At 35.6% G+C, this 16,006-nt stretch overlaps 1 protein-coding gene across 1 annotated transcript; it reads left to right on the top strand.

Annotated features, from left to right (window-relative positions):
• The first annotated feature begins 7,707 nt into the window (after positions 1 to 7,707).
• LOC133302740 (putative 1-phosphatidylinositol-3-phosphate 5-kinase FAB1C) lies at positions 7,708 to 15,224 on the top strand. The gene is made up of 11 exons (XM_061502555.1): positions 7,708 to 9,057; positions 9,391 to 10,188; positions 10,294 to 10,447; positions 10,537 to 10,881; positions 10,994 to 11,710; positions 11,789 to 12,120; positions 12,227 to 12,350; positions 12,494 to 12,664; positions 12,844 to 14,283; positions 14,382 to 14,648; positions 14,832 to 15,224. The coding sequence occupies exons 1-11, from the start codon at positions 8,492 to 8,494 to the stop codon at positions 15,084 to 15,086; spliced, it is 5,169 nt and encodes a 1,722-aa protein (XP_061358539.1). The 5' UTR covers positions 7,708 to 8,491; the 3' UTR covers positions 15,087 to 15,224.
• Positions 15,225 to 16,006: the final 782 nt, after the last annotated feature.

Here is a 16,006-nt window from a genome sequence, read left to right on the forward strand (position 1 = left end):
TGCATACAGGCGATGTTTTATTAATTAATTAATAAGCAAGTTGGTAATGATAATGACTTCATAATTGAAAAGAAAAAGATATTCCGCATTTTTAATTAAGCGCAGCTTAATACGATAGTATGATAACATTACCGGATATATACGGGGTGTTACACGATGGAAGTCAATTTTTCTGGAGGAGAAAATATCATCTTTGCATGTTTCTAACAACTATTGCATTTCTTGACATGTTCTTCTGCGTCAACTTCCATAGTTGACCAATAATATCCTGCTCGAAGAGCTTTTCGAGCCAAAGTTTTTCCCCCATGTGTTGACCGTTAATTCCTTGATAGAACTCTGCCAATACATACTCAACCTCTTCTGAGTTCAAATATTTCAATATTGGAGAATGCAAGCCCTTTCTGTATAATTAATCTTTTGTCATTGTATACATAACTGCATCTTGGATCAATTTCTTGGCTTTGGCTGAATCTTCTGGCAATATTTCTCTTTCTAAGTATGCAATGATTGGTCGCCTCCAATCTTCTAATGACATGATTATAATCACATAATTTGGCTTAGCTATACTCTGTTGAACCACAGTTATATGATTACCTGGGTTCTTTGTACTTGCCAATTTAGACAAAATATCAGCTCTGTTGTTCTCTCCTCGAGGCCCTTTAGCTTGATATCTCCCTTCAATTTGTGAAGTTACAAGCTGTGAATCACTTAAGACTTTAATTTTCTGGGCTCCATGTTCCTTTGCTTGCAATATTCCAGCTATCAAGGCTTACGAAAACCCCTTATGCACTTTCCACAATGATTTCAACTCCATTCCCTTTAGTATTTGATGATCCATCGACATAAACTTTCCTCATGTCATCATTATCACCACACCCTCCATTAGATGGAGTGAGCTCCATTATGAATTCAGCTAAATCTTGAGATTTGATGGCATGCCAAGCTTTATAAATAATATCAAGTTCAGAGAGTTCGATTGCCTAATTAGTCATCCGCTCAGCTAACTTCGACTTATGCAACACTTGCCGAATTAGTTGATTAGTTCTGATAACAATCTGGACCCTTGAAAGTATGGACGGAGTCTCCTTGCAATAGTAAGGCAAATGTCACTTTCCCTGATTTCTGATATCTCAATTTAGAACTCTAAAGAGCCCTGCTAACAAAATATATCACCTTTTGATCTTGATCTATTTCTCTCACTAGCACAACACTTATTGCTTCTTCTCTAACAGCCAAATATAAAATCAAGATTTCTCCTGATTTCGGTTTTGATAAAATCAGAGGCGCTGCCAAATATCTTTTAATTTTTTCAAATGCAGCTTCATAATCTGAGTTCCATCCATATTCAGCTTCTTTTTTCAATAACTTGAAAAATGGGAGAGCATTTTCTGCAGACTTTGACAAAAATCTAGTCAATGCAGCCAATCTACATGTTAGCTGTTGAACTTTCTTTTTATTTTTAGGAGTCTTCATGTCTAACACAACTTTGCATTTATTTGAATTTGCTTCAATTCCTCTATGGGTTAACATAAGCCTTCAATTTTTTCCAGCAGGGACTCCAAAATCACATTTAACCGGGTTCAACCAAATATGGTGGGCTCGCAATTCTGAAAAGTTTGCTCCAAATCCTGAACATGGTTTGCAGGATCTACTGATTTTATAATCATATCATCTATATAAACTTCTATAATTTTTCCAAGCTAATCTTCAAATACTCAATTCTTCATCCTCTGATATGTTGCCCCTGCATTTTTCAAAACAAACGGCATTACATTATAACAATAATTTGCCTTCTTCGAAATGAATGCCATCTTTTCTCGATCTTTCGGATACATTGGTATTTTATTATACCCATAATATGTATCCATGAAAGATAGTAATTGAAACCCAGATGAATTATCAACAAGCTTATCTATATTGGACATTGGATATGAATCTTTATGACATAGCTTATTGAGATCAGTATAATCCATAGAGATTCTCCATTTTCCATTGAGTTTTTCACCATAACCACGTGGGTTAACCATGTAGTGTATTGAATCTCCCTTATAAACCCAGCATCTAGAAGCTCCTTTACATGATCCTCCAAAACCTGCCTTCTTTCAAGTCTAAGATTTTTCTTCTTTTATGCAACCGGGGTTGACCCGTGGTATAGTGACAACTTATGACAAAGAAACTTGGGATCGATCCCAAGTATCTCAGATGATTTTCATGCAAAAACATATTTATTTTTCTTTAGAAAGTCTATCAACTCGGATTTTATTTTCGAGTTAATAACTTTACCAACCTTAGTAAATTGACTAGGCTCATTGCCCAGGATAAGGTCTTCTAATGCTCCATCGGGCTCCGGTCTTGGAATCACGGCTTCTTCTCTCTTATCCAATTCAACCATGTTGACTGGCTTATTTGGATGACGAGAGATCTCTTTCTTCCCCACTCTATCCCCTGGACGAATCTGGGGTGGATATTAATGCCCTCCTTCATTATCTTTGACATCCTCAAAATGACATTCACGTGACTCTTTTTGGTCTCCTTGAATGGTGGTGACTTCATTTTTATTGCTCACCATATTTAGTTTCTGATGCTTGGTAGAGACAAACATATCCCACTTATGAATAGTTGGCCTCCCTAAAATTATATTGTGTGGAAAGGGGAAGTCAGCTACTAGGAATATCACTCGTTTCGACTTAAAGGCTTCCTTTGTTCTCAGAGTTAATCTGATATCTATATATCCCTTTGAAAAGATATTTTCTCCATTAAAGGCTATCAAGGTAGTTTTGCATCACTTTAAATCTTACTCTTGAAAATTCATTCTTATAAAGGCATCCAAAAGGATGACATTGGCACAGCTGCCAGCATTTATAAATATCTTCTTAACCAGGCAATTTATCAAGGTTCTTGTCCATCTTCATGTCTTGATACCACATATGTCAAATCTTCTTTAGTGAAATATCACAAAAGGGGCTATGGTTTACTGGAATCTTCCTTGAATTTTGGTCGATCCTTAATTGAGAGCACTTTCCTAAGATATTTTCTTCCTAAACTTATTGTATCTCCCCTTCCACCAAGATCTCCACTGATAACATTGCAGTCGAACTCGGCTTCAGGAAATTCATCATCATTAGATTCTACATTTCTTCCCTTTTCATCTTCTTTTTAGGAATCAGAATTTCGCTCTTGCTACGCCCTCTTTATTTTCGTTTATTATTTTTCCATTCTTGAATTTTGATCACATACTGGCGTAATTTTTCTTCTCTGATGAATCTTTCAACAGCATTTCTAAGATCCCAAAACTGATCAGTAGTATGCCTAGGTCCATTGTGAAATGTACAATACTTGGATTGATTAAACCCGACTTTATTGAATACCAGTCGTGGCTGCTCTACTTTCTTTTTCTCAGTCATAACTACCTCCCTCCAAATTTAAGACTGAGGTACATTTAGAGGGGTATATTTTTCATACATTCCAACCTGAGATCTATCATCTGAGTTTCTACCCCGAAAATATGCTTGCTTCTTGTTTCCCGGACGCTCTATTTCTTTTGGAAGTGCACTCTTCTTTCTTGGACTTCTACCCTAGTTATCTTTTCCTAGAGTATTTGTTATCCCTCTTTGCTCAAGCTCCAAATATTTCTTTGACCGAGCTCTAAATTCTTCCAGCATTTTTAGTGGATCTTTATAAATTGACTTTGCCAGTGTAGATGAACCATCCAAGCCAGCTACAATCAAATGCATGTGTACATTTTCCTGTAATCCAAGAACCTACAATGTTGCATCCTTGAAACGATCCAAATATTTCTAAATATTCTCCCCTGGTTGTTGTCTAATTTTTTCAAGTGTAAACTCGAACTTCGGGTGTTTCTTGCTTGTAGCAAAATTCAGCAAGAATTTATCTCTGAAATCCTCAAAGGATCTTATTGAATTTGCTGGCAAAGTAAAAAATCATGTCTGAGCTGCTCCTGTCAGAGTTGTAGCACATATCCGGGAAATGATAGGTTCATCAATTCCCTGTATATACATATCAGTATGAAGAATATCTATATGGACTTGTGGATCCTGACTTCCATCATATTTCGGCAAGTGTGGCGAATCAAACTCTTATGAGGATTGTGCATTCACAATATCATCGGTGAAAGGCTATTGTTGTATCGCCCGCTATAATATTTTCTCCTATACGTTCCAGCTCCAGCTCGACCTTGAATCTGAATATCCCAGTTGTGATCAGCTTCATCTCGGTTAGGCTCTGCATTTCTTATTCTTTCAGCATTCTAGTTGCGAACTACGACGTTCTTAATTCGACCTATATCAGCTTCACCTTGACTTTCATTGCCTCTATCTCAAACATGATTATTGACATCCTTGGCCGGATTTTCATTATCAATAACATTTTTGCCATGATAAACCTCCCTTTGTCTTTCTCTTCTTCAGCTCAGATTTGGCCTCTAGTGCGTTTCGTATTTCTCAATTGCAGAAATCGCTCGTCCATCTCTTGAAACCTTTGAACATCTTCCTGCCTTTGAAGATTATTGCGGTGTTCCATCTCCTCTATCAGCCTTAAGATTGCATTGAATGTAGTCTGCGCAAGACAGGTATCTGGATCTGCAAGTGGAGGCTGATGAGGCGCTGTTTGATTTTGGAGATTCACGACTGGAGCAGGCGTGGAGGCTGTATCCGAGACATATTCGCTTACATGCACCGCATCATAATCTAGTGTAGCTTCACATTCGGGATGATTATGAGGTTAATCCAACTCTACTAGATTAGACTTTGACGATAGATTATGTTGTGGCGGTAGGTGGCTGCTATTCCTTGTATGAACCATTCTTAGCTGTGAGAATAAAATTTATTTGTTCCCCACAGACAGTGCCAATATTTTGTCCCGAAGATAGAGATGTCTAGCCCAAAGGACTAGTGAATTTATCTTGGATCTAGGTGTTCTTTCTAAGGTATCTATGAATTAGATACCCTTGAGTATAGCAGATCATTGTGTACAAGTAAATAACAGCTTTCGCCAAATGGATGATATGTGTGCACAGTGACAACATAACAATAAATAGAGAGAGAATGAATCATACCTGTAGGCTTCACCTCTTATTTATAGAGTTTACATGTGGGTATGAGAATTCTGGACCTTTTGTGCCTCCCCTAGAAGCCCAAGCCCAAGTCTTATGCTGTCATATTAGGGTTAATATCTTGGATTAATATTCTCCTTTGATTATCTCAGATTTTTATTTGGATTACCTCTTATTGGGCAATACACTAAATGAGTCTCATATTCTCATATATGAGTCTATAACACTTTTTTTGCAATTTTTTTTCTTTGCCATATTCACATAAAAATAAGTGGATTCCATTTTAAAAAGGAGAAAGAGAATAAATTAATGGGATCTTTTTATTTTTATGTGAGTGTGACATAAAATAATTAGTACAATAAAAATAGAAATGTTAAACCTTATTTATAAATAAAATTATCTGTAGCATGTAGATGAGAGATTTTAAATGAAAGTCAAATGATTCTACAATAGAATATTAGATCATATCCTTTAGGGGGCATTTGGCTGAGGAGAAATTTTTATGAATCATAGGAAAATGTGATTAGTAGGAAAATGGTTGGGAAGTGAGTTTGGTAGGAAAATGTAAAAATAGTTGTTTGGTTGGAAAAAAATTTACTGGAAAAATTAGGTAACTTTTATAAATTCTATGCTTGGTTTTTGGTAAAATATAGATGGAAAAAATGTGCTATTGCGAAAATAACCTTGTTTTTCAAAAATGAATCAGTTATAAAAACGGCCGTGAATTAAAACGAATAGCTAAGGTATTCAAATCATGTTTGTTTTTTTCTTTATAAAAAAAGAAAAAAAGAAAAAAAGAAAGATGAATTACATATAGTAATACATGGACAGAAACAAAAGATGGTGTTTGCTAAAATAATAATAAATTATTTGTCTTTTATAAGAATCAAAACTAGATGGCAACATTACAATATTAAAATATTAAAATATTGAAGTACGCTCGTAACAGAGGGAGTTGGTCTTTTGCTTATTACACCCACTAAACCAAATACACATACACAGCTAACCACATATGAAAAGGGTTTTTTTGTCCGGCAATCTCTTCTCAAAATGATAGACAAAATGGTTTGCTAGCATACTCATTTAGATAGATAAATTTAGAACCTCTTTCAACCAAACATGAGCACCCAATTTCTCCACTTCACATTTGCCTATCAATGTCCTCAAAAACCTCTCACAAACACACCCTTACTATTATAGTTGTTTGCTTATGTAGTCCATTACTAGTAGAAGCTATGAACCCATTGCATGGGTCGAGAATAACATGATAAATATTTTAAAATGTAATTGCAAATAATCATTCATTATATTAACGTTTACAATTGCAAATAAATAAAATTTAAAATAGTTAAATATAGTGCTAGTCTGGCGTCAAATAACAAATTATCAAAAGTTCTTCGTCATGCACATTAATTTACCTTTTAATTGGATCGGGTTACGAGCGCACTTCATATCTGACACGTGATATTTAAATTTTTTACATTAATGTTAAATAAATGATGGCTTTTAAGCCATGTTTTATATTTCCCATTCAAAGAGAAGTTATTTTTATCGTGACAGTTCAGTTGGTATATAAGTGAGGTAAAAGTGTATTTTCAATTATTTCTAATATTATTTTTAGAAAAAATTTAAAATCTTAATTTTTGATATTCCCTAAATAGAATTGCCTCTTATTATTGTCTAAATTAAAGTACTTTTTATATATTATGTATGAGCAATACTTTTCTCATGTTATAGAAGAAAATATGGTCTCTGACTCTCTCGTAAAAATAAATTGATTTGGAATCCACTATTTAAAAAAATAGAAATATTAGTTTCATTTTATCTATTTTTTTTCTTCTTATCATTGCCTATCATTTTAACAGATCATTAAATCAGAATTTTAATTAACATTTATTTTTTTTTCTCCTTAGATTCTAATTTAACGATATTGAAGGGTGATAGAAAGCTAGACAGAAAAAAATAGATAAAATAATTTATCCCATATTATAAATATAAAATATGTGGAGTTCACTTATTTATTTATTTATTTTTTTTAAAAATAGGTTACACATATTTTATATCTATGATATGAAATATTAATTTTTAGAACATAGATTAATATTTCCCTAAGAAAAAAAGGGGGACGAATAAGATTTATAGGAGGAAATTAGTTTCTCCCAATGCAACAGAAACTAATTCATGTATTGCTACAAATTTAAAAAAGTGATAAAAAGAGTTCACCTGTGGTCTGCACATTGATGCTGACCAATGAACAGGAAAGCTTGCAGATGGATCAAAACACGCAAAGTTTAAAAAAAGGTGAAAGAAAAAACAAAACCAATTAAATAAGCAAAGATAGTACGATTTAAGATAAGATAATGGACATTAATTAAATTAAACCCTAGCTAAGCATGCAGTTGGAGGACCAATAAGGAGGGAGATATTATAAAAATAAAAATAGTAACATTTCAAAAGGATTCAACCATCATTATTTTTGTGAAAAAAATATAAGAGTGAGAATATTGCGTGCTCTTTTTGAAAAATCAACAAATCAATAATCAATAATATTTATGAATATAAATATAAAATATTAATAAGGTGATGAGTTGAAAAGAAAAGAAAAGAATAGAAAGGAAAGGAAAGGAAACCATTGAGGGTGAAAAATGGCGTTGTTTGAGATGCGAGCCTACTCCAGTATAAAGGGAACCTTCTCCGTACTTCTTCTCTTTCTGCTTTTCGTTCTAGTTCTTCCCATCATTTAAAGTTTCTTCCTTCCTTCCTTCACCGTTTTCTCTTCTCTCATCTTCTTCTTCTTCTTCTTCTTCTTGAGGTATTCAAAGACTTCATCTTTTAGTTCAAAACTAAAAGATAAACTTGTTTTCTATTAAGGGTCTTCGTTCTTTTGTGATTTTATCTGGTGGGGTAATGCTTGAATCGGTTCCACAATGCAATCTTGATGATTTAGGGATCGGTTAGTTTTGTGGGGTCATTACCATTTGAAAGTTTCGTGCTTTTCTTGCAGGGTCTGGGGAAAATTTCTTGTTCTTTGTTGTGATATTTGAAACATTGTGTCGTTGTTCTAATTGCTGTTTTGGTAGGAATTCGGTGTAAATAGTGCTAGATTGGTGAGTCCTAGATTTTCGTGTCGCATCTCCTCCTTTGATATTATTTGATTCCCAGGAGGATTTGCAATCGCCAAAAAGGAAGAGAAAAAAAAAAAAAGATAAAACAAAAAACAAAATAATTTATTATTTGATGTATACAATCCCAGTCACCACCCCCCCAATTTTAGTGTGGGTTTTACCAATACTCTTCACTTGATTTTTTTATTTTTAGACAATTTTAGTGATCAGTATTCTGGTGCCAAAGGGTAGATTTTTGTTTTTGTTTTTGGTTTCTTCTGGCTGAGTTATCTGTTGGGTGGTCATTGCATCTTATATGGGAATACCTGATAGTTTACCACTAGATCTAATAAAAAAGGTTAAGTCTTGGATTTCTTGGGGAGGAAGTGATTTGCGTTGTTTGTCTGACAAACTTGATATGCTCAATAGTGGCTGCAAAATGTGTTGTGAGTGTAACAAAAATTTCAATGAAATGACTCAGTACAAATACAATTGTAAAAGCTGTGGCTGTTGGTTGTGTGTGAAATGTGTCCGAGTTTGTGATCTCCAAAATCTTGAATCTGACAACACTAGATTAAGGGAAACCATCCCTTCTTGCAAGTTCTGTTTAGAGGGTCCGAGGAAATGTAGTGAGAAAGTTCATCCTTCAGCCTCTCCACTAGAGAGTCCAAGACAAAGTCCTGAGCCCCCTTCACCTTGTTTTAGTGTTGAAAGTGAAAGAATCAGTTCTCCACCTATAACTGAATTGAATCAGGGAAGCCACTTTGAACGCTATTTTGATTACCAAGATTATGGATATTATCCTTATTCCTTGATCAACAGAAGTATGGCCTCGTCTGGTACTCACCCTTCTTCAGTATCTACTGATCCATCTATCTTAAGGTAATCATAGTTTCATCTTTATTACAGGAAGTTACACGGTTTTATTTTTTATTCTGGAAATTCGTAAAAAAATTCTTGCATATCTGATATGTTATGGAAATGGTGTGCTATGTTCTGTGACAACTGAAAGGGTAAATTTTTATTGGCATTTTAATTTCTGAAAATATGTTCTCATATATATATATGTGTGTGTGTGTGTTTTCTCATAATAGGTAGTGAACAAATGATGTTTTTAATTATCTGAAACTCAAAGTGACTTGCATAATTCAACTAATCTCCCTTCCCAAAATCTCCTCTGTACATGCATTATTGATATTTTGTATATAAATGTAGGAGCGATGAAGAAGGGACTGAGGATATTGAGAAGCACTCTCTCAGCCCATCACGTACATATTGTGATAATTGTTCAGATATAGATTCAATTAGCGTTAGTGCTAGTCATAACATTTACAACTATAATTCTGTGGGATCAAGCCCTTCAGAGAGCCCCTCTAGGATTAGTTTTACTTCTAGTAGGGCTGGGCTTCATGTACAGAAGGGGCAGGAGAAAAGCCTCATCTCTCAGTCTGATGATCCCTTTGGTCAACAAAGTGTGGCTGTTTTAAGAAAGCCTGAACAAGGGACCGAGGATGCAGAAAATACTGCTTATTTTTCTGATGACTTGTCAATTTTCCGGAACCAGAATGAGAATTCACAGAGGCCATTGGATTTTGAGAACAATGGCCTTATTTGGTTCCCCCCACCACCTGATGATGAAAATGATGATGCAGAAGGTAATTTCCTTGCATATGATGATGAGGATGATGATATTGGTGACTCAGGTGCCATGTTCTCATCCAGTAGCAGTCTATCTAATATATTTCGTGCAAGGGAGAAACATAATGAGGGAAACAAGGAACCTTTGAAAGCTACCATACAGGGGTATTTTAGAGCTCTTGTTTCGCAGCTTTTTCAAGATGCAGGAATTAAAGTTGGTAAGGAAAATGATTCTGAGGACTGGTTTGACATAGTTACAACAATAGCATGGCAGGCTGGTAACTTTGTGAGACCAGATACTAGCAAAGGTGACAGTATGGATCCTGGTGATTATGTAAAGGTAAAATGTATAGCATCTGGAAGCCCAAGTGAGAGGTAATATGTTTTCCAATTTTTCCTATATACCTTGCAGATTACCACCATGTCCCTAGCCATTTCTATGTGATTAAGCATTAAATTTTATGGACTCATGTTTTGCAGCACCCTTATCAAAGGAGTAGTTTGTACAAAAAATATTACGCATAAGCGCATGATGTCTCAATACGAAAAGCCTAGGTTACTCCTTTTAGGAGGAGCACTGGAATATCAGAAAGCTCCAAATCAACTAGCTTCTATTGATAAATTGTTGCAGCAGGTGCCTTCATGATTCACCTATTGGTTATGTGTCTTTCAGTTAAGTTTGTTTTTTCTTTGAAAGAATTTCTGAATTGTAAATGCTGGCAGGAAAATGAACATTTGAAGATGATAATTTCAAAAATTGAGGCTCTTCGACCAAATGTTTTACTGGTAGAAAAAAGTGTAGCTTCATTTGCCCAGACATATTTGCTGGAAAAGGAAATCTCCTTGGTGTTGAATGTTAAAAGGCCTTTGTTAGAGCGTATAGCTCGCTGCACTGGTGCTCTTATCATTTCATCAGTGGATAATTTATCAAAAGCACGATTGGGGCACTGTGAAATGTTCCGATTAGACAGAATGGTGGAAGAGCATGAGACTGCTAATCATTTCAACAAGAAGCCATCTAAAACGTTAATGTTTTTTGAAGGTTGTCCGCGGCGTTTGAGTTGCACGGTAATTTCCTTTTTCTTGTATTTTCTTCTGTACTTTCTGTTACGTGCTTGTTTTTGTGTAAGCTATGGATGTGTGCCGTGGAGTCTGTTTCTTATTTTTAGTCTTGTTGTAGGTCTTACTGAAGGGCAAATGCCACGCAGAACTAAAGAAAATCAAAGAGGTCATGCAGTATGCAGTTTTTGCAGCCTATCATTTATCGCATGAGACATCATTCCTTGCGGATGAGGGTGCTACCCTACCTAAAATGATAGTAAAAGACTCAACTGACATGCCAATTAGTGCAAGAGCTGATGCTGATATTTGTATGACATCTAACACCCTTCCGTCAACCATGTGCCAATCAGAGGCTGATGATGCTTCTAAAGTGGAGGACTTTGTTGGTCATGATTTAAAGCATGAAAATTTGGGATCAGCATCAGAAAATTTTGATGACCTAAGTGTTGAGAATGTACCCTCTGATTCATATTATAGCAATATAACTTCTAATTTGACTGTAGAATCAGATTATTTGCATCAGTGTAATGAATCAGCAGGGGGCACTATATCTAGTACGAGAGACCTTTTGCAAGCAGATTTACAAGAAACCACAGTCCAAGAGGGGGAGTGTGGTGAAGTTGCTGACTCAACAAAAGACAAGATTAGCGAGGATGAGTTTTCTGGTAAATACTTTTCTGCCACTGATGGTCATCCGAGCATATTGGTGTACTTTTCCAGTCATTGTGTATCGAAAGGAAGTGTATGTGAACGCACTAGGTTGCTGCGCATAAAATTCTATAGCTCTTTTGATAAGCCACTTGGGAGATATCTTCGGAATGATCTGTTTGGTCAGGTAAGTTGTGTTTATTTTTCTGTGTTTGCTGGTACCAGTTAATTCTGAAGTGAAATGATTAGAATTGTTTTTTTCCAGACATCTTGCTGTCAGTCTTGTAAAGAGCCACCAGAGGCTCATGTCCTTTGTTTTACACACTTGCAAGGAAATCTTACAGTCAATGTTAGGCGCCTTCCCTCTGTGAAGCTACCAGGGGAAAGCGATGGCAAGATTTGGATGTGGCACCGGTGTCTGAAGTGTCCTCTTGTGGATGGAGTTCCATCAGCAACTCGGAGAGTTGTTATGTCGGATGCTGCCTGGGGATTGTCTTTTGGAAAGTTCTTGGAACTTAGCTTTTCAAACCATGCAACTGCAAATCGAGTTGCAACCTGTGGACATTCTTTGCAGAGGGATTGCCTCCGTTTTTATGGGTAAATCATCCAGACAAGGAATCACTAATTGATTATTCTGTTTATTTATGCAGTTTTTGTTGTTTCTTGATACTTGAAATGGTGATAAACAACCTGATGTAAACAGGTTTGGGAACATGGTTGCTTTCTTCCGGTATTCCCTTATTGATATTCTTTCTGTCCATCTTCCTCCATCTATGCTGGAATTTGGCCACATCCAACAGGAGTGGATTAGAAAGGAGGCAGGAGAGGTGATATTAGAAAACTACTATCAATATTTGCTTGAACATTTTAAAAGTGGTGTTGAACAATATAGAGTCTAGATTGATTGTAAATTTGTGTTTATCTACTCCTTATTATCAAAATTTTAACTCCCCCCTTCTTTTTTGTGCAGCTTTTTAGTAAAGTGGAAACCTTGTATGTGGAGATATCAGATGTGCTTGAACGCTTTGAAAAAAAGATTGTATCTCCTGGTATTGGAAATGAGCTGTCAGATACCTCTGACATTTATATCCACATAACAGATCTGAAAGATATGCTTCGAAGAGGAAGAACTGATTATCATGTGAGCAAACTAATTTATATCTGGTGTCAATTTATCATTGTTATATTAGGATACTTGGTTTATTGAACCTCGTAAGTGTGCAAGTGTTGTATGTGTATTCGTATTCTGACATTTCACTTATGAATATACTTGAATCTAACTTCCTGTTCTGTTTCCCTTTTAATTATGCGTGTGTATAGCGTTTGTTAAAATCAGCCACAGAGACCCCACAACCACAGAAGATGGCTTTAGACATTCTGGAACTAAATCGCTTGAGACTTTCACTTCTAATTTGTTCACATGTTTGGGATAACCGGCTATGCTCATTGGACTCTTTTAGTAAAAGATGCTTAAGTTCCAAGTTTAAAGAAGAAAAAGAATTAGGTACGGATGTTAAAGAATTAAGTGTTGACTCATTTCATAAGGATCAGAATCTTGACTGTGGGCTTGAGCAAAATTATTCTCAGCCTTCAAAATTGGACGAGTCTCATGAAAGTCATATGCGTGCAGAGCCGGATGACCCACTTGAACCTTGTGCTTCTGAAGCATTTACATGTCATCTTGATGGAGAGGAAGTACATTCAAGTGGTGAATTTGTTGCCAACCAAACAGTATCTGAGGAATCCAATCTTTCTGAGAAAATAGATTCTGCATGGACCGGAACTGATCAACCTCCGTTGAATGTTGAACCACTTCATAAATTTCAAACCAATGTTAGTGGTAATTCTCCTTTGAGAATGTTGACACAACCAATGAGAGTTCATTCTTTTGATTCAGCATTAAGAGTTCAGGAAAGAATTAGGGAGGTCTTGCCCTCGTTTTTGACACTTAAATCTTTTCATGCTTCTGGAGATTACAGGAATATGGTTAGAGACCATGTACCTAATTTGCAAACTCACTTTGAAATGTTTCCATGGGAGGTACAAAATCTAAATCTGATTCTGGGATCCACGCCATCGTTCATTTCCTCCGTGCCTCGCATAGCTGAAGGTGCTCGGTTGCTGCTTCCCCAAAACCGTCAGAGTGATAGAGTCATTGCTGTTTATGACAATGATTTCTGTAGCATAATTTCATATGCCCTTAGTTCCAAGAAATACGAAGATTGGGTTTCTGGGAAGTCAGAACTACATGAAGGGGGCTGGAGAGAGAGAAACAAAGAAGATTTAGGCACGTCAAGCTTTTCGGCGTGGGGTGCTCTGGACTTGGATTTTATCAATTATGTTAGTTATAGATCTGAAGATGCTACACCTTCTATTGGTTCTCTTCTTAGTAGGGACTCCAAAAAATCTTTACACTTACAAATTTCTTTTGGAGATGATTCTTTGGGTGCTGGAGGTAAAGTGAATTTTTCTGTCACTTGCTATTTTGCAAAGCAGTTTGAATCACTTAGAAGAAAGTGCTGTCCCCATGAAGTCGATTTTGTGCGATCCTTGAGCCGTGGCCAGAGATGGAGCGCACAAGGAGGCAAAAGTAATGTGTATTTTGCCAAGTCATGGGATGAGAGGTTTATTATTAAACAAGTGACTAGGACAGAATTGGATTCCTTTGAAGAATTTGCACCTCAGTATTTCACATACCTGATGGATTCCTTGAACTCAGGAGGCCCAACTTGCCTTGCCAAAATTCTTGGTATATATCAGGTGAGAACTCATTCTTTGGCTTTGTATACAAGCTTCAGACTGCTCTTGATAAATGTTAAGTTTAATGTTTATAATTAATATATCTTGTTTGGTGACAGGTGAATATCAAATACCCAAAAGGTGGAAAGGAGACAAAAGTTGACCTGATGGTAATGGAGAATCTCTTTTATAACAGAAAAATATCCAGGATATATGATCTCAAGGGCTCAGAAAGATCTAGGTACAATGCGGATACAACAGGGACAAACAAAGTAATGTTAGACCTGAATTTGTTAGAAACTTTGAGGACAAAACCTATATTCCTTGGGAGTAGGGCTAAGAGAAGACTCGAGAGAGCTGTTTGGAATGACACATCCTTTTTGGCGGTAAGCTTTATTTTGGTTACATAACTCAATTCTGATACCACATATGATTTCACTTGTTACTCTGATACAAATGTTTTTAACTTGCCATTTTAACATTCATATTCATGGTTTTACCACTTATTTAAATTGTAGAAATTGCCTGTTTTGTAAGGTGGTTACTCACTGGCTTTCATTTTGGTTCAGTCTGTTGATGTAATGGATTATTCATTGCTGGTGGGGGTGGATGATGAGCGCAAGGAGCTTGTTTTGGGGATCATTGATTACATGAGACAATACACCTGGGACAAGCATTTGGAGACATGGGTTAAGCAATCTGGGATACTTGGGGGTCCTAAAAATGCTGCCCCAACAATTATTTCTCCTAAACAATACAAGAAAAGGTTCAGGAAGGCTATGACAACCTACTTTCTCACCTTACCTGATAAGTGGTCATCCTGAAATTTTTATAATTGTATTCTTTTCTCAACATTCTGTGGCAAGGAAAGCCCTTCATAATAGTTGCCTATCCATGTTGGATAGTCCTTGGATATTTTGGATACAACTAGTTGTATTTTACTTCTAAAAAGAAAAATTATATCAATACAAATGGGAATATTACCATTTTTTAATAAAAAATATTTCCATCACATCCAATGGTTAATGTTAACTTTTAATGCATTCTTTGTTTCTTTTAATTTGACATTTGTGTTCCTGTGTTCATTTTGTATATTATATTATAGTCTATTGTATTTTATAACATAATATTATGATAAGATTAAAATGTATTTTAAAATTATTTAAGCTTTGCTTTGATTGGCCATAAGATGGCGTTCTTTGAATGATAGAGAGTTGCCTCACGGCTTACGGAAGCTTGTGCTTTTTCCTGGAATATAACAGGTTGTGAACTTTTTGGCACATGTTTAGATGGAAAAGTGAGGAAATTTGCTTGATAAGAGAGGTTTTCGACTTTTCTACATGTGCAGGCCATGTTTTGAGAGCTTACTAAATTGACTTGCACATGAAAGCGTACTATTTGGACGGCATTTTTTGGATTATTTTCTATTTTTTCCGCACATAAGAAATAGTCAACAATAGATGCTTTGCATTGTGACATGAGAGAGCCATTTGTCAGCTAAGATACAAAGGAAATGCACTATTTTATTTTAAGGAAATTATTTTCTTATGTAATAGGAGATAATTTTTTCATGTTATGAGATATCAAAATTTGTGCTATTCTTTTTGTTTTAACTAGTGATGAGCTTTATCACTTGCTATATCTATAGCATGAGAGATATTATTTCATGACATGAGAAAAGAGAAATTCTTTATTTTATTGGGTTAAAATTTAGGAAAGAGCATTAAAAGAAAGGGTAAATCTA

The sequence above is a fragment of the Gastrolobium bilobum genome, unplaced genomic scaffold (genome assembly GCF_033153095.1).
Source record: "Gastrolobium bilobum isolate Gb01-03AN ecotype WA unplaced genomic scaffold, APGP_CSIRO_Gbil_v1 utg696, whole genome shotgun sequence".
Classification (NCBI taxonomy): Eukaryota; Viridiplantae; Streptophyta; class Magnoliopsida; order Fabales; family Fabaceae; genus Gastrolobium; species Gastrolobium bilobum.

Bases quoted from the DNA above. Each gene is read 5' to 3' on its own strand.
- LOC133302740 (XM_061502555.1), top strand. From the start codon at position 8,492: ATGGGAATACCTGATAGTTTACCACTAGATCTAATAAAAAAGGTTAAG. The intron at 9,058-9,390 runs GTAATCATAGTT...ATATAAATGTAG, and splicing joins ACTGATCCATCTATCTTAAG to GAGCGATGAAGAAGGGACTG. The intron at 10,448-10,536 runs GTGCCTTCATGA...AAATGCTGGCAG, and splicing joins TTGATAAATTGTTGCAGCAG to GAAAATGAACATTTGAAGAT.